Below are 22,845 nucleotides of genomic sequence, written 5' to 3'. Positions count from 1 at the left end.
AGTGACTGACCACAGGGCCTGTCAGAGTGGTGTCCACAGTGGTAGGATACCAGAAAGGGGCTGGGACCTGGGGTGACCTGTTAGGAGAAGGAATGTATGAAAATTAGAAGGTAGGATGCTGTGTTCATTCTCTCATTTACTCACTGCAGGAATATTGATTGAGTGCGAACTCCTTTTTTTTTTTTTGTCTCAAAGAAAAAAATAAATGATTATTTTTTTAAGTTGACCATCTCTGGACTTCTCTAAAGAAACAGTCCTTTTGTGGGGCACCTGGGTAGCTCAGTCAGTTAAGCGTCCTACTTTGGCTCAGGTCAGGAAGTCATGGTTCGGGAGTTTGAGCCCCATGTTGGAGCTCTGCACTGACTGCAGTCATTTCCTTACCCCAATTTAGTTGATTTTGGCCTTCTTGTTCATAGAACTATCCCTTATATTTTGTGTGCTACATACATTAACTTACATATTATAAATCCTTTTTTCTACCAAGGTGATAGTTAAGATTTAAAAGGTGAGGCTAAAGAGAAGTATTTTTGTACTCTTGCCTTCAGAATTACCAGTTATTTTGTTCTTTGATTTTTTTTTTCGCTGCAGTGAAATTACTATTAGACTTTATTTTTGTGTCAGTTGCTTAAGGACAGACAATGGAAAAGAAAACGTGCAATAGTTTTTCTCAGTTGAGTGAATTATAATCACCACGTTCTTGGTCCTGTTCTTATAGTCCTTCCAGTCTTATCAGCCCGTACCTTCTAGTCACGGTGCAGTCAGTCATAAAAACTCGACTTCACTGTCTCTATCCTATGGGAGCGAGTTTTGTGTTCCGGAAATTCAGAATGACTCAGACTGTTCCATTATGTAATTATTTTGTGGAAAGAATTTGAGCTAAATTTTTCAGGTCATGGCTTATATGAAAACAAAACAATCTAAAAAAATCAGAACTGTAAACACAGTTGGTGTAACATTTATAAATGTTTCAGCAATAGGCACTGCCATGTGTAACGTAATATGTTTGGAAACTTAAAAAAAAATCATTCCAGTTGCCGATGTTTAAAAATGGTTCTGAATTAAAAAAAAAAAAAAGACAAAAGGTCAAAAATGTAAGCACATGTTCCACATAAAATTGAAGCCCAGAAGATGTACTGTATATAGTCTTTACTGTATATAGTTATTCCCGTATCCGTTTGGCTAGGGACTGACATTGTTTAATTTACATTTTAGCTGTTCCAAGACAAGATAGTTCATGGGAGTGATACTCAGTTGTTTTTTGTTTTGTTTTGTTTGTTTGTTTTGATTTAAAAAAAAAGGCATAGGTTTCCCTTTGTTTAAATATATTTCAGTTGGACCAGGGGTGCTTGGGTCTCAGTCATTTAAGCATCCGACTTCGGCTCAGGTCATGATCTCATGGTTCGTAGGTTCGAGCCCCACATCGGGCTCTGTGCTTGTCAGTTCAGAGCCTGGAGCCTGCTTCAGATTCTGTGTCTCCCTCACTCTGTCTCTCTCTCTCTCTCTGTTCCTCCCCCACTCATGTTCTGTCTCTCTCTGTCTCTCAAAAAAATGAATAAATGTTAAAAAAAAATTTTTAATGCATTTCAGTTGGACCCAAAAAACATCTTTCCAAAAGATGTTTAATTATGCTGAATTAAAACATAACTCAGCTGTTTCTTTTCTGTTACTAAAGCTAATGTTTGTTAAATGATGCTCTTTTTATTTAACTATAATTGTTAACATTTTTGGCTGTTGAAGTGCCAGACAATGAATAAGACGATTTACACATGTACCGTTTACCATTTAGGCCTCCCTGAAGTGATGGAGTCAGGATTTGAACTTGACATTGTGAATTCAGAGCCTGTCTCCTTAACCATGGTACACTTAATTTTCAAGAACTCTTATAGCAGGAACATGGTTGAAAAGAACCACATACCAAAAAATAAGCCATCTACTTTTAAGTCTAAAAATTGACAGTCTAGCCAAGTATTGATCTGTCCTCTTACAATTGTTTTCTCTGTCATTAAAATGATCACTTCATATACTTTTAGAAACTTGATAAAATATTTACTTTTAGAAATGACCACCTAAGGGGTGCCTTGGTGGCTCAGTCAGTTAAGCGTCTGATGTGGCTCAGGTCATGATCTCATGGTCTGAGGGTTCGAGCATGCATTGGGCTCTATGCTGACAGCTCAGAGCCTGGAGACTGCCTCAGATTCTGCATTTCCCTCTCCCTCTCTGCCCCTCCTCCACTCACACTCTGTCTCTGTCTCTCTGTCTCAAAAAGTAAATAAACATTAAAAAAAATGAACACCTGATATACTGAGCTATTTAATTCTCGAAACAGTTTTTAATTTATTTTTTTATTAATGTTCTTTATTTATTTTTGAGAGAAGGAGCGAGGGAGTGAGAGCATAAGCAGCGGAGGGGCAGAGAGAGAGGGAGACACAGAATCTGAAACAGGCTCCAGGCTCCGAGCTGTCAGCAGGAGCCTGATCCAGGGCTCCAACCCCAGAACTACTAGATCATAAGCTGAGCCGAAGTCAGACACCTAACCGGCTGAGCCACCCAGGCTCCCCGAATTCTCAAAACTTTTTGATTATATACTCTCACTAGAAGAATGTATTTGAGCATGCACTCCCAACATGTCTTTATAAATGCTATACAGATGCCAGTATTTAACTTATTTTGTACATGATAAAGCATCTCACAGTATAAACTTTGAAAGGAAGAAGTCAAAAGTATTGTAAACAAGTCCTAATTTTTTTCTTCAAGCCAAAGGATTGCCTTATGTTCTTCCTTGGGGTTGCATGAACCATTTTGGAGACCACAACTTAACTTGATAGTCTGTTAATGTATAAGGTGGCTGTGATCAACTTTACTCTCCTGATTTAAGCTTCTACATTATAAAGGACATGAAGGTAGTAGGGTCTGTGTGTGTGTGTGTGTGTGTGTGTGTGTGTATTTTAATAGACATTCATTAGATAAGTTAATTGTTGGACTCAATAGAAGTTTGGTAGAAAAGAGAAGAAACTCCTATTTTATGAAAAGGAAATAAAATCCAGCCTTTTTTTTTTTTTTTTTTTTTTTTTTTATAACCTGTCGTCCTCTCTGCATCTTGAAGTCCAACCTAACTGTAGAGTACTTGCATTCTTGGTGCATTTTGGGGATGTGACAAGAGAGCCATCCTATTACAGGTGTTTAGTTAAGCATTACTAAATCATGGACGTGCCAGTCAGGACTAGAAGAAAATCAATGTTTAAACAGTTTAAAGAAATAGAATGCCATTGCAAAGACTGTCTCAGGAGGGAAATCTCTGGAGATGACAGTTGGTCAGGTGGGAGACTTTTTAATACCTTCTTTTTAGTAACTGAAAAGATGTTTATGATTTGCTTGTATTACCTATTAAATAAATTTTAACTGTAAGAAAGACATGAAGGAAAGGCAGTTCTTTTGTAACTATCTAGTAAGTAGTAAATAAAATACAGCCTTTAAACGGAAAACACCAGGGTGCTTACATGGCTGGCATTAAGCGTCTGATGTCGGCTCAGGTCATGATCTCATGATTTGTGAGTTCCGGCCCTACCTCAGGTAAAAAGGAAAAACATGAGTCCCATTTTCAGGCGGGGCCCACTTCTCTCTCTCTCTCTCTCTCTCACTCTCACTCTCACTCTCACTCTCTCACTGTCTCTCTACCCTTCATGGGATTCTCTCTCTCTGCCCCTCACTCACTTGCATCCCCAAAAGATAAAATAAAAAAGGAAAACACCACCACAACATTTAGAGACACTCAATACACTGCAAACCTGATGTAGCCAAATATTCCTATATGAGTAATTTTTTTGGTTCTTAGAGCTCAGTCCTCTATAACTTTCTGCCAAATCCCACTCTTTCTCCAGAGGCTAATATACATTTCACCCTCACCAATGATCTTTGCAAGTGCAAGATTCTCTGTTTGACATTAATGCTATCAGAATGGCTGGATGAATAGGCCCTACATCACAGTAAGCTCTCTAGTTTTGAGGTGCCCTTGCCACAGGCAGGTAGGAAACATAGATATGCTCCTGCCCGTAGTAGGTGCTACTATGTATCTTAAATTAACCTCAGTTGAATAGTAAATGTCCATAAAAGTGTATTTCTAAAGTGATTGAAACCTTTTTAGGGCATGTAAACATGTAAAATAGTCTTTGGGGAGCCTGGGTGGCTCAGTCAGTTAAGCATCCAACTTTGGCTCAGGTCATGAACTTGCAGTCTATGAGTTTGAGCCCTGTGTCTGCTGACAGCTCAGAGCCTGGAGCCTGCTTCAGATTCTGTGTCTACTTCTCTCTCTGCACCTCCCCCTCTTGCTCTCTCTCTCTCTCAAAAGTAAATACACATTAAAAAAAGTTTTTTAAATCTCATCTTTTAAAGTTTATTCATTTTTGAGAGAGAGAGAGAGAGAGAGAGAGAGAGAGAGAGAGAGAGAGAAAGAGAATGAGTGGGGGAAGGGCAGACAGAGAGGGGGAGAGAGGATCCCAACCGAAGCAGGCTGCATATTGTCAGCACAGAGCCGGATGTACGGCTCAAACTCACTAACTGTGAGATCATGACCTGAGCTGAAACTAAGAGTTGGACGCTTAACAGACTGAACCACTCAGGCGCCCCTAAGATAGTCTCCTAATAATCCTTTACAATAATGCATTTTAAAATGTTTTCATTTCATAGCCTATTTTCAGTTTCATAGATTTATACTTCATTTAAAGATGAGGCTGTATTATATTTCTGCCTGATATTTGGTCACTGCAAAATGCAGAGAGCACAGGCATGCAGGCTTTTTCTTTGTAAAGATTTGTAGTAGGTTTCTAATCCAGACACATTCCGACCCACCCAGACCTCCATGTCAGTGCTTCTGCTTACAAGAGCCCCATGCTAACTCCGAAACTTGTCTGTGGCCCTGAACCTGCTTTGTCCATTTCTTATCTCTCTGCCATTCCTCAGCATTCCTACTACCTTCACTGCCAGAATCTTGCCCACCCCCAAGGCTCATTTTGCCTCCAACTTTTCCTCCAGCACCTGCACCAACCTCCCCTGTCTTTGAGATTCAGATTGACCTGTCTGCCTCCTTACCAGCCACCTCCACTGACTGGTTCTTCAGGCACCTCCAGATAATTTCGTCTTAAACTGAAAATGTTATTTTCTGCCTCAGTTATTTCCTGCACTACCATGTCATTTTTTCCCCTCCACTAATGTAATAAATATGGTCAGGAGAGCCCCTTTTGCTCTGCTTCACATTTCTTTCTTTCTTTTTTTTAATGTTTATTTTTGAGAGAGAGAGAGAGAGAGAGAGAGAGAGAGAGAGAGAAAGTGCGTGCGTGAGAGAGAGTGAGCAAGTGAGCAGGCTCCAGGCTCTGAGCTGTCGGCACAGGGGCTTGAACCCACGAACTGTGAGATCACCACCAGAGCCTGAACCATCAGACACTTAACCAACGGAGTCACCCAGGCGCCTCTCACATTTCATAAATCTAGTAGTTTATGGAAAACAGATTGCATTTAGTTGCTGAAAATTTAAAGTAGTGACGTGAAAAATCAGAAACAAACAGAAATTAAAACAAACAAACATAACTTACTTTGGCATGGAGTTTGGATTTGAATCCTGGCTCTGCCATTTGTAACTTTTGGCACCTTGAGCAAGTTCCTTTCTGTAACTCAGTTTCCTGGTCTGTAAAATGGGAATAATGATAGTACTCACCAGAGAGGATTGTTGTAAGAATGGAATGAGTTAACAGTGTTTGGTGTATTTACTAAGCATTACATGCAGGTATGTTAGAGGGAGGGAGAGTGATGGAAAGAAGAGGTGACATTTAGAAGTCAGTGATAACAGGACAGTTTTAAAAATGAAGTTTGACTGGAAATGTGACAAAATAGAGATTTCATTTAAGGCAGTATACTAATAGCACTTTTTAAAAAAGTTATTAGTGAAAAGTATAAAAGAAGTCTTTACATTATTTAGCAAAGTGTTTCAGACTTTTAAAAAGCCCATGCTCCTTTAAATCTCAAGCCCTTTAATTCCATTGAAATGCAAGGTAAATAGTCAGGCTTAAAAAAAAAAAACAACTAAAAAAGTAGCGGCATAAAGCTTTGCTTTATTTTCACACCATCCCCTCCCTTGAGAATCAGTATTTAACTGGTAGAATAAATAAATTTGTGTGTAAACTTCTCCCAAATTTATAGTTTCATTTAGGTTTCCACAAGTCATTTTAAACCATCTTAGGAAAATGTAGGTAGGAGTATTGAAAATAGTCACTTGATTTAAATGAGGCAGATGCCTATAGTAAAAATACAAATATGTGCCGGAAATATAAATTAATTGGGAAAAATAGTTATATTAAATTGACAGCTTGTTGCTGTTTACTCATGTCATAATGTTAATGAAAATAAGCTCATGGTGGGACAAATTTCTGCCTCCCTACGTTTTACATTAAAATGTTTTATTCTGAAAACCTGTAATTCTGTACTCCATTACACATTGCTATCTTAATATATTTTTAGAAGGAAAAAAAAGACCATTGTTTTAGATACCTTTGTTTTTACATGGAATTGTTCACAGGTCTTTGATTTCCTATTTGATTATCACTAATGACAGTTTATCAATAAGGCAATTATTAGGACTCCTGATTCATAAGACCTTAAGATAATTTCCTTATAATCCCTTAAAAAAGAGTCCCAAAGGTATTTCAGTGTTTGAGTTCTAACAAAAACTCATTTGTATAAGGGAGATTCTATGTAAAATATTTTAAGACTATGTTTAGCATTAGAAGGATATAAAATTTCAGTTAATGAAAGATGAATGAGTTCTGGAGATGAGCTGTGCAGCAGAGTGATGATAGTTACCAATACTGAATTGTATGCATGAAATTTGCTTAGAGTATAGAGGTTAGGTAACTTTTGACACACATGCTGGTAAATAACTATGTAGAGGTGATGGAGAAGTCATTTAGCTTGATTGTGGCTTTTCACAGTGCATACATCAAAACCTCAAGTTGTACATCTTAATGTATACAGTTTTTGTAAGTCGGAGATAATTAAGTTAAAAAAATACAACGTGTACTAATTTGGTTGGGTCTCAAATAAGTGTCAGAACTTATTTGAGAGATTTTTATCTGCCGAAACTAAGTAGAGTGAACATTTTTTCCTTTTTTCAAATTGTGAAAGATTTCCAATATACTGAAAGGAACAGAGACGAGTAAGGAACACTCACGGAACTCGTCTCCTAGCTTTAACAAATTTTAACAATTGTACACGTAAGGCTTTTTTTTTGAGGCTTTTTCTTTTAAGAAAACGTGTTGGAGTCCCTTGGGTACTCCTTTTTTATTCCATTTTCTTAACTGTCTTTCCCATAGATCCCCACCACTGTGATAAATTTAGTATTTATATTTTCTATGCATATTTTAATATTTATATTATTACATAGGCATTTATTCATAGCTGAGAAGTAGTGCTGTTTTGCATATTTTCAAAGTCTATATAAATTATGCCACTTATAAAAGTTTCATTTATGTAAATTATAATTTTCCACTGTTTTTTTGAGAATAGTTTTTGAGATGATGTTATATTGATTTGTGTAGCTTTAGTTCATTATTTGAGAAAAAATTTTTTTAACATTTTTATTTTTGAGAGACAGAGATAGCAAGAGTGGGGGAGTGGCAGAGAGAGGGAGACACAGAATCCGAAGCAGTCTCCAGGCCCTGCACTTTCAGCACAGAGCCTGACTCCGGGTTCCAACTCAGGAATTATGAGATCATGACCTAAGCTGAAGTCAGACGCTTAACTGACTGAGCCACCTAGGTGCCCCAAGTTCATTATTCTTTTAATTTTATTTCTTATTTAGACTGCTATGTAGTATACTTTTGTGTAAATAGAAGCTTTATCTAGTCTTTAATAAATACTTGGGGTGTTATTACAATGCTGTAGCAAACGTGTGTGTGTGTGTGTGTGTGTGTGTGTGTGTGTGTGTGTTAGGCGCATGTACTAGAGTTTTAAAGGTGGATTTCAAAGTGTGCTCTGGGGACTCCTTGAAGAATCATTTCCCTTGCAATCTTAGATCTTTTCAGAGGGTCTGTGGGGTGAAAACTATAACAAATGTTCTTTGCTTTCCCCTGCCACTCATTCTGTCATACGGGTATAGCAGAGGTTTTCAAAGGGTACGTGATGTATGATATTATAACACATCTAAAGGTAGAATCAGATATGAGAACCTAATTATCTTCTGTTATATTAGATTTGCAAAAATGTAAAACAGTCATTCCTTTTACTAAATTTTATTTTGGAAAATAGTTATTTTCCATAAAAATAGTTGTTTATAATAATGTAATTGTCTTGTTGGTAGTTTTAAATATTTTTAAATTTATCGGTTTTAATTTCTAGTACAACAGTTATCAGTGGATATATAATTGATGATAGCAAATAATTTTTAAGAGTGGAAGGAGGTTTTGAGACCAAAATTTTGAGGACTGCTGCTGTAGGGTAGGTACTTAAGTGTGGAAAGGCTGGTTGTATGAGGTCCACAGCTCTAACCACCTCAGACTGTCATGTTCACACCACTTTACACGCAGTAGAGTGGAAGGGTTTCTGACCCTCACTCACATTCTAGCTAACATTTGTTTTTGTCCGACTTTAACAAGCTAACCCCAGGAGGGATGTTAGCATCTCATTGTGAATTAAATTTACTTTTTTCTGATTACTAGTAACGCTGGGCATCTTTTTATTATGTCCCTGGACCATGTTTGTAGTTTCTCTTCTGTGCAAGATTTTTTTTATTCTGTGCCATTTTTTTTCATCCTATTAATTATGTTTTCCTTTTTGATTTACAAGAAGATTTCTTTCATTCTTCCTTCTTTCCTTCCATTCTTCTTCCTCTTCCTCTTTTTCTCCCTCCTCTTCCTCCTCTACCTCCCCCTGAACCTCCTCCTCCTCCATGTTCTGGTTACTAATCCTTTGTTGGTAACTTGCATTAGAAAAATCTTCTCACAGCCTTGAGCTTGTCTTTTCATGTTGTTTTGTGGTAATTTTGGTTGAGCAGAATTTCTTAATTTTAAGCTTCTTCATTTATAAATTTTAAGTTGAGTTTCATACCTAAGGATTTAATCCAGTGATAATTTATTTCTGTATGGTTTGAGATGGGAATTTCATTGGATTTTTAAAAATACACATCATAGGTGCACCTAGCTGGCTCAGTCAGAGGAACATGTGGCTCTTGGTCTTGGGGTTGTGGGTTCAAGCCCCGCATTGAGTGTAAAGATTACCTAAAAATAAAATCTTAAAAAAATAAATAGAATATGCATCATTTATTGACTTCTCCCCTCCCCGCTGATTTTTGAATATCAGTTTTCCATGTATACGTGAATGGGGCACCTGAGTGGCTTAGTAGGTTAGGCATCTTACTTTGGCTCAGGTCATGATCTCACAGTTCGTGAGTTCGAATTCTACACCGGGTGAGTTCGAGCCCTGCTTTGGGTGAGATTGAGCCTCACGTAGTGTGAGCATGAGCCCTGCATCTGGTGAACACCTCTGCTTTGGGTAGACATGAGCCCTACTTTGAGTGAGCCTGACTTCTCCCCCTCTCCTTCTCCCTCTCCCTGTCCCTCTCCTTCTCTCTCTTTCTTTCTCTCCCTGTTCCTCCTGGGATTCTCTCTCTGCCCCTCACTCACTTGCACCCTCTCTTTCTTTAAAAAAATACATAAAATAAAATAAACATATATATGTGAGTGTACTTAACATCTTTATTCAATTCTGTTGGTTTTTCTATCATTTCATCAATACCTCTGAGTTAATATGACTTTATATGTATGGTCTTGATGTATGGTAACTTCCACCTTATCTTCCTTCAGAATTGTTTATTCATAGGTTTTTATTATTTCATAGATCTTTTAGGAGAAGCTTTTTAAATTTTGTGAAAAACTTTATTTTGGAGTTTTCTTGGAGTTGTACTTGATTTATAAAAAAATTTGGGGAGAAAAGACATTTTAACAATATTGAGTCTTACTGTACACGAACATGATACATCTCCATTCATTCTGTTTTCTCCAAAAACGATTTTCCTATCTTTTCTTAGTTTTATTTCTAAGTAACTTATCACTTTTTGTTCTTATAACTAGGGTTTTTTTTCTAGTACATTCTGTCATTCTGTACATATACATTCTAGTATATCCTGTCATTACTGAAAATACATATAAAACGAACTGTAAAAAGAACGAAAAGCCCGTAATCAAACCGAGTTAAAAGACTTTGCCAGTTTAATGAAGAAGACATCAGAATGGTCAATAAGCACATAGGATGGTGCTTGGGATTTTTAGTTATCTAGGATATGAAAGTTAAAACCACAGCACACACTGGGGTGCCTGGGTGGCTCAGTCAGTTAGGCATCTGACTCTTGGTTTCAGCTCAGGTCATGATCTTGCAGTTTGTGGGTTTGAGCCCCAAGCTTGCTCTGTGCTGGCTGCACAGAGCCTGCTTGAGGTACTCTGTCCCTCTCTCTCTGCTCCTTTCCTGCTGCTGTGCTCATACTCACGCATGCTCTCTCTCAAAATAAATAAACATTTAAAAAAAAGCCACAACACACACAAGAATGGCTAAAATAAGTAGACATACCCCACGTTGGTAAAGATGTGGAGTAACTAGAACTCTCTTATATTGCCTGTAAGAATGCATAATGGTACACTTAGGAAAACTGTGGGTTTTTTATAAAGTTAAACATTTCCCACCTATGACCCAGCAATCCACACTAGGCATTTACTCAAGAGATATAAACACATATGTTCACAAAAAGGCTTGTATATAAATATTTATAGACACTTTATTCAAAACAACCCAAACTGGAAACAACCCAAATGCCCATCAGCAAGAGAATGGGTAAACAAATTATGATGTATTTATACAATGCAATACCCTCAGCAATATAGAAGAACAAATTATTGATCCTTTCAACAGCTAGAATGACGCTCAGGTTTTTGTTTTTGGTTTTTTGTTTTGTTTTGTTTTGTTTTAGAGAGAGAGAGACTGTGTACAAGCAGGGGAGAGGGAGAGGGAGAGAGAATCTCAGGCTTCACCCATGCTCAGGGTGAGCCTGACACAGGGCTCTGTCTCACAACAGAGAGATTATGACCTGAGCCCAGGTCAAGAGTCAGCCACTTAACTGACTGAGCCACCTGGGTGCCCCCTAAACCTCATGTTTATGTGAAATTCAAAGCCAGGCAAAGCCAAACTGTGGTGATAAAAGCCCTAATGGTAGCTTCCTGTGGGGTAGTGATGATTGACTGTGTAAAGAGGCTCACGGTGCCTGGAAATGTTTGTCTTTTTTTTTTTTTTTAAGATTTTATTTTTAAGTAATCTCTACACCCAATGTGTGGCTTGAACTTACAGTCCTGAGATCAAGAATTGCAAATTCTATCGACTGAGCCAGCTAGGCGAAATGTTTATGTCTTGATTGGAGTGTTGGGAACATACATGTATATGTTTGTAAAAATTCATCAGATTGTGCATTTCACTGTATGTTAATTTCACCTTGACTTTTTTAAAATTGGAAACATGGATGCTCTTGAAGTTGTTTTCCACATTTTAATTAAAAAGTGCCAGTGTTTTCTACACTGATTATCTTGTGAAATTTTTCATTATTTCTGTTGGACACTAACATCTGGGTTACATTTTCATAATTATGAGGCATAAATGAATGCTTTTTGCTCCTTGTAGAAAAAGCCAAAGGTTAGTTAAGCTCTACTGTTTTTTTAAAAATTTTTTTTCATGTTTATTTATTTTCGAGAGAGAGACAGACAGACAGACAGCGTGAGTGGGGGAGGGGCAGAGAGAGAAGGAGACACAGAATCCAAAGCAGGCTCCAGGTTCTGAGCTGTCAGCACAGAGCCCGTTGCGGGACTTGAACCCAAGAACCATGAGATCATGACCTGAGTTGAAGTTAGATGCCCAACCGACTGAGCCACCCAAGCTCTACTATTTTTAAGTGTATTTTGTATTTTCATCCAATCCTGTATCTTAACTTACAGGTTTCACAAAATATTTTTTAAGTTTATTTATTTTTGAGAGAGAGAGTGCACGAGTACATGCATGTACAGAGGAAGGGCAGTGAAATAGGAAGACAGAATCCCAGGCAGGTTCAGCACTGTCAGCACAGTGCTGTATGCAATGTGGGGCTTGAATTCACTAACTCTGAGATATATTCTGAGCCAAAATGAAGTCAGACGCTTAATTAACTGAGCCATCCAGGCGCCCCCAGGTTTCACACATTTAATACTTGTATGAATATCATTTATATTTGTCTATAAATTGGTTAGGTGTCCGGAAGCCCCTCTGTTATGGTAACTTCTACTGACACTGTTCATTCATTCACTATTTGTTGAACCTAATTTATTTCCAACAGTGTTTTAGACTCTGGGGATATAGTAGTGAAGCAGACACACAAGGAAGGACCCTGTGCTCACAGAGCCTGCAGACTAGTGGGGGAAGAAGCTGACAATAAATATGATACCCTAGATGCCTTGAAATAGCACTTTGAGCTCTGGGAGGAGCTCTTGAGAGGAACCGGAGGGGCTACTTTGCACTGGGTGTTCACAGAGACGCTTTGGAAGTGATATCTGAGCCGTATATTGGAATAGCAGGGACATGTTCATTCTGTGAAGTCATGGGGGAGGGTTTGAATGTATTTTTTAAAACTTTACCTTTATTTGACAGGCTTGATCATAGCCTCTGATTATTTTCTCGGTTGGTCTTCATTTTACTTTTTCTTAATTACTCCTTTCCCAGTCTTTTTTTTTTTTAATGTTTTTATTTATTTTGAGACAGCGACAGAACATGAGCAAGGGAGGGACAGAGAGAGAGGGAGACACAGAATTGGAAGCAGGCTCCAGGCTCTGAGCTGTCAGCACAGCGCCTGATGCGGGCACGAACATGAGATCATGACCTGAGTTGAAGTCGGAGGCTTAGCCGACTGAGCCACCCAGGCACCCCTCAGTCTGGTTTTTTGTGTTTTTTGTGGGTTGGGGTTTTTGGGGATTTTTTTTTGTGACTTTATGGATATGTGACACTTAGAGCTCTTGTAGCTTTGGGCTTTCCTGGTATTATTAGTAGTCTAGTCTGCATTGTTTACTTCTTAAAAAATTTCTTTTTAAAGTTTATTTATTATGAGAGAAAGCAAGAGACAGTAAGAGTGTGCATGAGTTGGGGAGGAGCAGAGAGAGAGGGATAGAGAGAATCCCAAGTAGGTTCTGCACTGTCAGTAAAGATCCTGACTCAAGGCTCAGACTCACAAACTATGAGATCATGGCCTGAACTGAAACCATGGTCTGAGCCACCCTGGTGCCCCTCGATTGTTCACTCTTACCAACAGACCATTAGTCTCCACAATGCCCTTTGTGCGTATTTGATCACATAGGTTTAGAAGAGACAGTTTCAGTACACACAGAAGCGGAGATTGAATTTATGTAGTTTTGACAGTGGCCTCTCTCTCTGTCTTCTCTTCTTGAGCCCACATTTTAGAATCCTAAAGATGTTTGGGAACCTTTCAGCATTCTCTCAGCATTGTCAGTGCATCTGTTGTATGTGTAATTTTATGAGCTTAGCAACCTTAAGACTCTCCTCGTTGAAACTTGTTTTCTGTTCCTAAGAGGACATTTTGGGTAAAGTTTTCATGAATTAAAAAGTTGAGAATTGAATTCATTCATAAGCAAACGTAAGTAGGAGTGGTTTATTTTCCTACTGTAATAGTTCTAGTTTATCATCTTGGTATTTTCAAATGTCAGTTATATTTTGAGGAGATTGGTGTATGAATAGCAAGAACAAAAATGTACATCTTTTTAGTGGTCCTTCAAGCTGGCACTTTCTAAAAGCTCAAGTGTCATATTTCCTCCTCCTCTCCCCTGTCTCCAGCCATGCTCTACATGTCTAGGTGGGCTGGACACCTGATCTCATGCTGTCTAATCAGAAAGGAAGAAGAAAATTGGTTCCCCAAATGCCTGCCCCTCAGACAGTTCCCATTATGTCCGATCACAAGTGCTTGGAGAGTACATGGCTCATAATCTGTGTCTCCTCAAGACCAGGACTGGGAAGCTTTGGAGCATTCCCTCCGAGTGTGGTTTTATCCTCGTACCCAAGAGCCCCTGTAAAGGCCTAGTCCCAGTGTGTTCTTGGGCACCAGTGTGTTTAGCAATCAACTCAGAGACTCACAGAATCGCAGCAGCTACGAGTATCTCTGAGGACTTGCAAATGTGGCCAGGTCTCATCATCCTTTGACAAAAATACAGAAAATAAGCGGTCCTTCTCAGTGTCAGGAATTCAACGTGTAAGAGAGTTTGAAATTGTGTCTGTTAGGTTAATTTGCAAAATATTTCAGGTTTTGTTGTTTATTTGCTTTTTTGCTGTCAGTCTTTCTTAAAAATGTTAGTTCTTGCTTGGTTCAAGGGTGAGACTTACTTCTCTTTAAATTTTTGAAACAGAAGCCTAAGAGAAATTAATCCATTCTGAGCTAAGTGTTTACTGTGTCAAAAATAATTAGCTAACATAGTCTCAATTTACATAATTTCCAGAACCTTTTATTTAGACAGTTAACAGAACGTGTGTATTACTAGAAAAGGCAACTAATAGAATAGGGATGCTATTTGGTTGATCTCAAGACTACTGTGTACATCTCACTTCAGGGTATATGAATACTTTTCTGCAAAGCTCCATCTTGCTAAAGTGGCTCCAGTATAGACAGTGTGATTGTGTGTGTGTGTGTGTGTGTGTGTGTGTGTATTTAAAGACCCTAGATACAACTCAGGACTCTTCTTTCTTTTTTTAATGTTTATTTTTGTGAGAGAAAGAACGTGTGCACACAAGTGGGAAAAAGCAGAGAGAGGGGGAGACAGAATCTGAAACAGGCTCTAGGCTCTGAGCTGTCAGCACAGACAATGACATGGCGCTCGAACGCACAAACCGTGAAGTCATGACCTGAGCTGAAGTTGGATGCTTAACCCACTGAGCCACCCAGGTGCCCCAACAAGTTATTTAAATTTCTACAGTGTATTGAATTACATTGTTTGAACCTGTCACAATTAGTGAGCCACCCAGGCGCCCCAGGGCTCTATTTCTTTAACCTGGCACTTCTTTGCCAGTATATGCTCTGAGATGCAAACTATATGTACTGCTGTCAACCTGGCTTTCTCTTTTGAAGACCAGACATACTTGGATCATACTTAGAAACTTAAAGAATTTAAGTTTATTTAAAAATCTTCTATGGGATTTCTCATTTACCTGAATTTTTTGGTTGAGTAGCTACTTGGCATTGTGTAAGTTCTCCAGTCATTGTAAAATAAAACTGGACATGGTCAAGCTCTTCAGGGACGGGGACTCTTATATGTCCAGTGCCCTGCATCCACATTCCGTAAAGCAGTACAATGAACAGGACAAGGAGACTTGGCTCTGTTTATTTAACAGAATTTATTGATTCATGCTGTGGGGTGTTTACTTAGCGTCTTTTGTGTGCCAAAACTTTGGCTTTGACTAGGGGCATTAAAGAGGTGAGGTGATAAGCAGGTGCTGCCAGCACTAGTGGGGGGTGAGTCACAGGTGTGGGAAGCTGTTTTCACTGTCAGGAATAGAGAGGCTCATTCAGGGTACCTCAAATAATGGAGCAATTTTCTTGTAAGAACTCTCTGAGATTAAAGAAAGCTTGAATCATTTATACTTCTGGGTCTCCTGGGAGCAGAGGAATTAAAACCAATCCAGTGGAATATAGTTTGGGAATGGAGGAGATCACTTATTAGGCCAGCACGTAGATATAGGAACACAGTACTTCAGTATTTCTCTGGAATGGCATTTGGGAGAAAGTTAAACCTATATAAATATTGCCATATTTTTCCTTGAGGATTCACTAAGATCATAGTGAATATCCCTTAAAAATGTTGAGAGTTTGGGGTGCCTGGATGGCTCAGTTGGTTGAGTGTCTGACTCTTGATTTTGACTCAGGTCATGATCCTGGGGTCATGGGATCGAGCCCTGCGTTGGGCTATGTGCTGAGCCTGCTTGGGATTCTTTCTATGGGATTTGTCCCCATTCACGTGCTCTTGCTCTCTGTCAAAAAAAAAAAATGCTGGGAATTTTGTAGATCATCTTTGCTTGCTTTTTCAGGCAGATGATACATTTCCCATTTTTTACTTCTGTATTCTCTTAGTCTCCAGTATTGTGTGTGTGTGTGTGTGTGTGTGTGTGTGTGTGTGTGTGTATAAATACTTACAGAATATCCACAGAATAGGAAATCTGAAGATGGAAACCTGGAATCTGGAAAAACCTAATTTGACCTCTCACATTTAAAAACATCATCTGTTAACTTTTGTGTGTGTGAGTTTATACTGCTGTTTACTTAGTATATTTTGAAAATGGTAATACTAAAATTGATCATAGTAAATAATAGTCAATAAATATCAGTCTCTTACACTTGAATAGGAATTTAGAGTTTACAGCATTTTCAAAGATTTTTTCTTCTTTTAAGTTATTTAGTTTTTTAAAAAAATTCTTTTCTGAGGTTCTTATTTTTTTAATGTTTATTCATTTTTGAGAGACAGAGCACAAGTGGGGGAGGGGCTGTGCAAGAAAGACACAGAATTCGAAGCAGGCTCCAGGCTCTGAGCTGTCATCACAGAGCCTGACATGGAGCTCAAACCTACATACTGCAAGATTATGACCTGAGCTGAAGTTAGATGCTTAACTGACTAAGCCACCCAGACGCCCCTCTGAAGTTAATTTAAAATTTGTTCTTAAAACCCCCTCTGAAAGGAAGCAGGCAGGTCTTATTTTTCATATTTTAGAAGTTGAGAATTGGGGTCTAAGTTACACCATCCATCCCAGGTGTCATGGGAGGCGGTGAGATGTGGGAGTGGGGCGAGGCCTCCTGATTCCAGTTGATCACCCCGCCCTTGTATGGCATCCCTTGTTGCCAGGGTTACCAGAGGTTGGCAGTGTCCTTCCTCACCTCCCTCCTTCTGCCCTTCTCTGTACCTGGTTCCTGAGAGAGAACACCAGGCACAGTGGGCCCCTATGTACTTTGCTTTCTTTGCAGAAAGACTTCCATCATGAATCACAACCTTCTTCCTCATTTTGGTAGCTAGACTAAAAAATCTAGAGAAATTGTGGAGTGTGTTTTTGGTAATATGTATTTTTGAGAGTGTGTGTACGAGTGGGGAAGGGGCAGAGAAAGAGGGGGACAGAGGATCCAGAGAACAGTGTGGTGCTTGAACTCATGAACTGCAAGAGCATGACCTGAGTGGAAATCGGACGCTCAACCCACTGAGCTACGCAGGCGCCCCAAGGTTACTATTTGCCAAAACTCTCTGCAAGAAACACTTCCACCTCGTCCCTGCAAGTGGTTATGGAGGGGTATGGATATAACAGATTGAGTTCTTGGTATTTGTTGTCAAAATCCATTGTTTACCTTGACTGCTACTTGTCACTTGCCTGGGACGCCCATCTCCTTAACTGTCTGATCTCACACCCCATTCACTGTTGGGAGGTAGAAATGATAGTCAAATAACTTTTCTACTCACAATTTAAAAGTTGATACAATTTCTAGCAAAAATGTAAAGGAGAAATAAAGGAAAGTAGTTTATAGTAAGTAAAATGTATATCCACAGGTATGTACTTCAGTATATGCACGGTCATTTAGTACTGATGACTCAGATACCTTAAATGGCATTGCTGCAATTACGTAATTTTTTAAAAATGTTTATTTATTTATTTTGAGAGAGAGAGAGAGAGAGAGAGAGAGAGCGAGCGCACGCGCGTGTGTGTGAGCAGGGGAAGGGCAGAGTGTGTGAGTCCAAGCAGGCTCCCATGCAGTCAGCCTAGAGCCTGGATTGCACGAACCCAGAGTTCATGACTTGAGCCAAAATCAAGAGTCTGCTGATTAACAGAGTGAGCCAGCCAGGTGCCCCAGTGATGAATATCTATTAGTAAAATTCCAAACAAAACAAAATACAAAAACCTGTAAGATTTCTTTGATTTATGCTGTAGTTGTAGAAAATATAATGGATATTAAAACTGTATAAAGTAGGGGTGCCTGGGTGGCTCAGTCAGCTGAGTGTCCACCTTCAGCTCAGGTCATGATCTCACAGTTTGTGGGTTAGAGCCCCGCTTCAGGCTCTGTGCTGACAGCTAGCTCAGAGCCTGGAGTCTGCTCCGGATTCTGTGTCTCCCTCTCTCTCTGACCCTCCCCTGCTCGTGCTCTCTCTGTCTCTCAAAAATAAAATAACATTAAAAAAAATAAACTGTGTAAAGTAATGGTGTTTATATGTAAACATTGGTGTGATCTAGATGGTTATAAACTGACTTTTTTTGCCAATATTAATGTTCAATGGTATATATGAAAGCAGCACAGGACAAAGGCGTGAGATTCAGGACAGTTCTTGGTTGTGTGTTGTCTGCCAGATGCCAAGGACATCCTCTGAATTACTGTGACAATTAAAAAAAAATGCCCCCTCAGAATTAGAATACACTTTCTAGATGGTCATGGCACTTGTGTTGCAAGTCTCTGCCTTAAACATACGGAAACCTAAGGGATCCCAAGAGAACAAAGACTTCCCAACATTTCAGATCAGAAACTCCTCCTGCTGTGATTTCATTGTCTCAGGAGCCTGGAGAGAGCAGGAGGAGAATGTCAACTCTGTTTTTGCTGCAAGGCCGACTCTGTTTTTGCCTTCCTTATGCCTTTGTTGGCCTGCACTATCTCTTCTCAGCATTCCTGAGGTGGAAATGTTTTGCGCCCTCTCTATTCTCTGTCCTTGGAGCTTACAGGGAGGCTTTCTTTAGACTAGGTTCTGAAAGTGATGTGAAAAAGGGGTTGAAAGTATCCAAGAAAACCGATATCCTTCTGTCTCTCCCTCTCAAAAATAAACATTAAAAAAATTTAAACTTTGGAAAAAAATTAATCCTTAGTAAGAATGGGAATCCATATGGAAAGAAATCCCTATTATTTTATGATTTAAGGAGTTAGTATTTTTGCTTTCTCTTCTCTCTGAGGCAGCCTTTTGATGCTGTGTGTGCCTAGGTTCAAATTCTCCAGCTCTGCCACAAAGTGTCTTTGTGATCTAAAGCAAATGAGTATCTCTGAGCTTTACTGTAAAAATGTCATCAGTAATACGGTGATGTGGATATTTAACACAGTGGTTGCAAGGATTCATGTAAAACATTTGACAGTTTTGTTCTAGTATAGGTTCCTATGCATCCACATTTTTCATATCGTGTAACCACGATGCAGATAAAATTTTTGTTTTCTTTAAGAATTTTTAAAAAGTTTAATTTGAGAGAGAGGGGCAGAAAGAGAGAGGAAGAGGGGAAGGGAGAGGGAGAGAGAGAGAGAGAATGTGTGCTGGAGCCCAGAGAGATTGTGACCTGAGCAGAAACCAAGAGTCAGACTCTTAACTGACTGAGCTCCCCAGGTGCCTCTTTGTCTTATTTTTTTAACTTGACCTATTCCCATAGTGTAAACAATTTTTATAATTACTGTTTTAAAGATATTGAAGTATTAAAAAGTATTATAGCATATAATGACATTCTGCCAGAAATATACTGTGGACTTGATGTCCTTTCTGTGGATAATATGAACCTTAAACTTAACAGCTTATCTCAAGAAATAAAGCTCTTAAAAACATCACTTTTTGACATTACTAAGCAAAAGTGGGAGGAAATAACAGACCTGAGTTGACTCTGGGCAGTGGTCCCATGGTAGGCCTCCCTGTTGAGTGCTGCACTTCCACAGACCACCTTGAAATGGCAGCCTTCTCAAGCATACCGTTTTGGAGGCCTTGACCTCTGGGCTGCACCAAAATGATCAAAGCTATAAATATTAAATCTGAGAATATCAAAGATACACTGTGCTTCCTTAATAATGATTTCAGTATACACAAGCATTTTTCCCTTTTTTTTTTCATTGTAAAAATGATGCTGCTGAATAGAAGTGTAGACTGTCAGCCAAGATGAATTCACTGAAAGTTTAAGGAGACAGGCATTTATTTGGGCTATTAGGATGGCAATTCAGGAGGCACAGATTGAGGGAGACACCTGAATCCTAGGTTGTTGCTGGATCCCAGGAAGCCAAAGGACAGGGCAGGGTTATTATAGATCAGAGGGCTAAGGGTGTAGTTCTCATTCAGGTCCTCTGGGCAACCCAGGGTTTGAAACTAAATGGCCTGGAATGGGTTGGGTTAGTACGAAGATGAGGGTTGAGCCGGTTAAACTGCCTCGGCTCCTTTTGAAGTGAAGAGTGAGGTGGATTCAGGTCAACGGTGAGGAGGAAGCTCCCACCCACTGAGGGCTTGCAGCTCCTGAGAGGTTTTTTTTTTCCTTAAAGTTCATGGTTTTTCTGATGAGGTTGTGCATAGGTTCCTCTTCCTCTGTGGCCCCTCCCCCCAAACCCCATTTTAAAAAGAGACTGTTAGCTAGGCTCGTTTCCTGTATTTTGAAGTCTCCTCTTATAAGACATACTGATTTTTCTTTCTGTAGTAGTATTTCTGTAAGATAAATCTCTAAAAGTAGAACTGGTTTATTAGGGGACACACAAACCTTGTATGGCCTTTGATGTGATTGCAAAGTAGTTTCCAAAGATATTATGTAGATTTACATTGAGATCACCAGTCAAGTAGTTTCAGCCATCCAAAACGTGGGAGACTAATTTAACAGGTGAAATATTAATTTTAATTTTAATCTCTTGGCTCCTAGTGAATTTAAACATTTAATTTTCATATATTTGTGATACTTCCTTTTGCATTACTTATTCTTATTTTTCCTCTATTTAACTTCTATCATATGTGTATAATGGTATCTAATCATATTATTCTGCTGTTTTCTTTTAGCTCCAGTAATAAACCGATTCACAAGGCGCGCCTCAGGTAAGCCAGCTTGTATTATGGATTTTGCTTATTAATGGTAACATTTCTTAAGTAATATTAGTGGTATTTGACAAGAAGTTGTGATGAGAGTAATTACTGTGGAGTAATGATTTATTTGTCGGTCATTTCCCCAGAAAACCACCATCTGATATAATCAAGAATGAGGAAATAATTGGAAATGGCCTCTCAGTGGTTAAACTTAGAATCACACAGTGCATGAGGCTAATGCACATTTTTAAATGGAGACTCTCACCCCAATTTGCTTATTCCTGCTCTTGGTCAGTTATTATCTGCATTGTACCAGCTACAGTTCAGAAGCAGTGATTTAGAAAATGGGTAAGGGACACCCTAGAAGCAGTGGTGGATGAGAGTTTTTATTTATTTATTTTTTAATATAATTTATTGTCAAATTAGTTTCCGTACAACAGCCAGTGCCCGGATGAGAGTTTTTTAATAAGGGACAGGAGCACTCTGAAAATGCAGTTGGGAGAACTTGTCATCCTAGGGCCATTTGGAATTGAAGGGAGTTGCTTTATATTTGTTAGTACCTCTGAGGCTCTTGCTGGCTTAGAGATAGCATAGAAACCGAATGCACAGTCACCGTGCTAGACCTTAGCCACTCAGAGTGCTTGAATTAGATTCGCTATACAGTGTACTGCCTGCATTGGTAGAGAATACCGGACACAGTTGAAAGCGTTTCTTTCCAAAATGGTTTAAGTAAAGTGACTTTGGGCATTAAAATGGATCAACTCTTCGGAAAGTTTACTTCTCTGGAATGCCTTCTTCTCTGAAGACAAATGACACTGCCATGTTTGTTTTGAGAAAATTACTTTCTTTTAAATATGACTAGAATTTTTTTTGTTGAAAACCTTAAGGTGAACGTTTCAGACATACCATTTTTGATGTTTATGTAATTCAGATGAGTAATTTATTTCATAAAATTACCTCATTTCCATCTGTGCTGTATTATTAAAGGTGTTTTAAGGTTAAGTTTTATTTTTCATCTGTCAGCAGTTACTGGTACACAGTTACTTGGTATATAGACCAAGTCTGTGAAGAAAGAGTCAGGGATTAAGTAAATGTGGCATGTGGGGGTAGTATCTGCTTCATCTCCTGAGTTTTTTTGTAATCTGAGGACATAGTTATTTTATATGTTGCAAAGAAAGAGTGGATTGTAATGACTTTTGTGGAATGGGAATTATGTTTATGTCAGCAAGGCATCAGACATTATCCCAGAGTAGAGCCATCAAGTGTTGACAGTGCAGGGTTATAGTCTTTGGTGAGCAGTGGTGGCAAAGAGAGGAACAATAAGACAGAATCTATAGTGTGATACCCTGTCGTCTTGTTGTAAAATTCTTTCTGCAGCCACATGGTTTTGAATAAATCGTCTCCTTTTCTTTCTCAAACTGTATGATATGAGACATTTATATTTGGGCAAGTTGTGGTAGTGTTTGTTGTACAGTATACTTACCATCATTTGATGGGTCAGGGGCTCCAGTTTGTATGTTGGTTTTGAAGCACCATTATTTTAGTATCACCTCCAACACTAGGTCTGTGTCCAGTGTATCTCAGGAAGACTTGGCTGGAGATGTAGAGAAGATGGAATGCCAGCAAAGAAATGCGCATTAAAGTCGTATTACGATGGGCAATAGGAAATGTCAGGAAACAATTTGATTTAAAGAAAAACAAACAGGGTGATGTCAAGCTTAAGCACTGTGTTATGTACAACAAATAAGCCTCAAAAGGAGTAAAAATTGTTATCCTAGTAACATAACATGCTGAAACTCATCATGAGAATGAATCTTGACATGGGTTATTGGAAGGGAAAGTGGACCAACTTTTGGAGACTCCCCGTGCTAAGCGTTTTATGTACATCTTCAATCCTTCAGGCAAGGAAAATAAAATTAGATTTACTACCTTGGATAAAAAGAGCAGTGCTGGAGCATCTGGGTGGCTCAGTTGG

General features: G+C 38.9%; 1 protein-coding gene across 1 annotated transcript in view; it reads left to right on the top strand.

Annotated features, from left to right (window-relative positions):
* Positions 1 to 22,845, top strand: part of PRKAR2B (protein kinase cAMP-dependent type II regulatory subunit beta) — a 103,271-nt gene that overhangs the window by 6,239 nt on the left and 74,187 nt on the right. Inside the window, exon 2 of the mRNA XM_029927229.1 lies at positions 20,847 to 20,882. Within this exon, the coding sequence (XP_029783089.1) occupies positions 20,847 to 20,882 (36 nt within the window). The remainder of the gene's footprint in view (positions 1 to 20,846; positions 20,883 to 22,845) is intronic.

Source organism: Suricata suricatta, chromosome 2 (genome assembly GCF_006229205.1).
Source record: "Suricata suricatta isolate VVHF042 chromosome 2, meerkat_22Aug2017_6uvM2_HiC, whole genome shotgun sequence".
Taxonomy (NCBI): domain Eukaryota; kingdom Metazoa; phylum Chordata; class Mammalia; order Carnivora; family Herpestidae; genus Suricata; species Suricata suricatta.
Note: the sequence above shows the minus strand (reverse complement) of the source record. Positions and strands in the feature narration are given on the sequence as shown.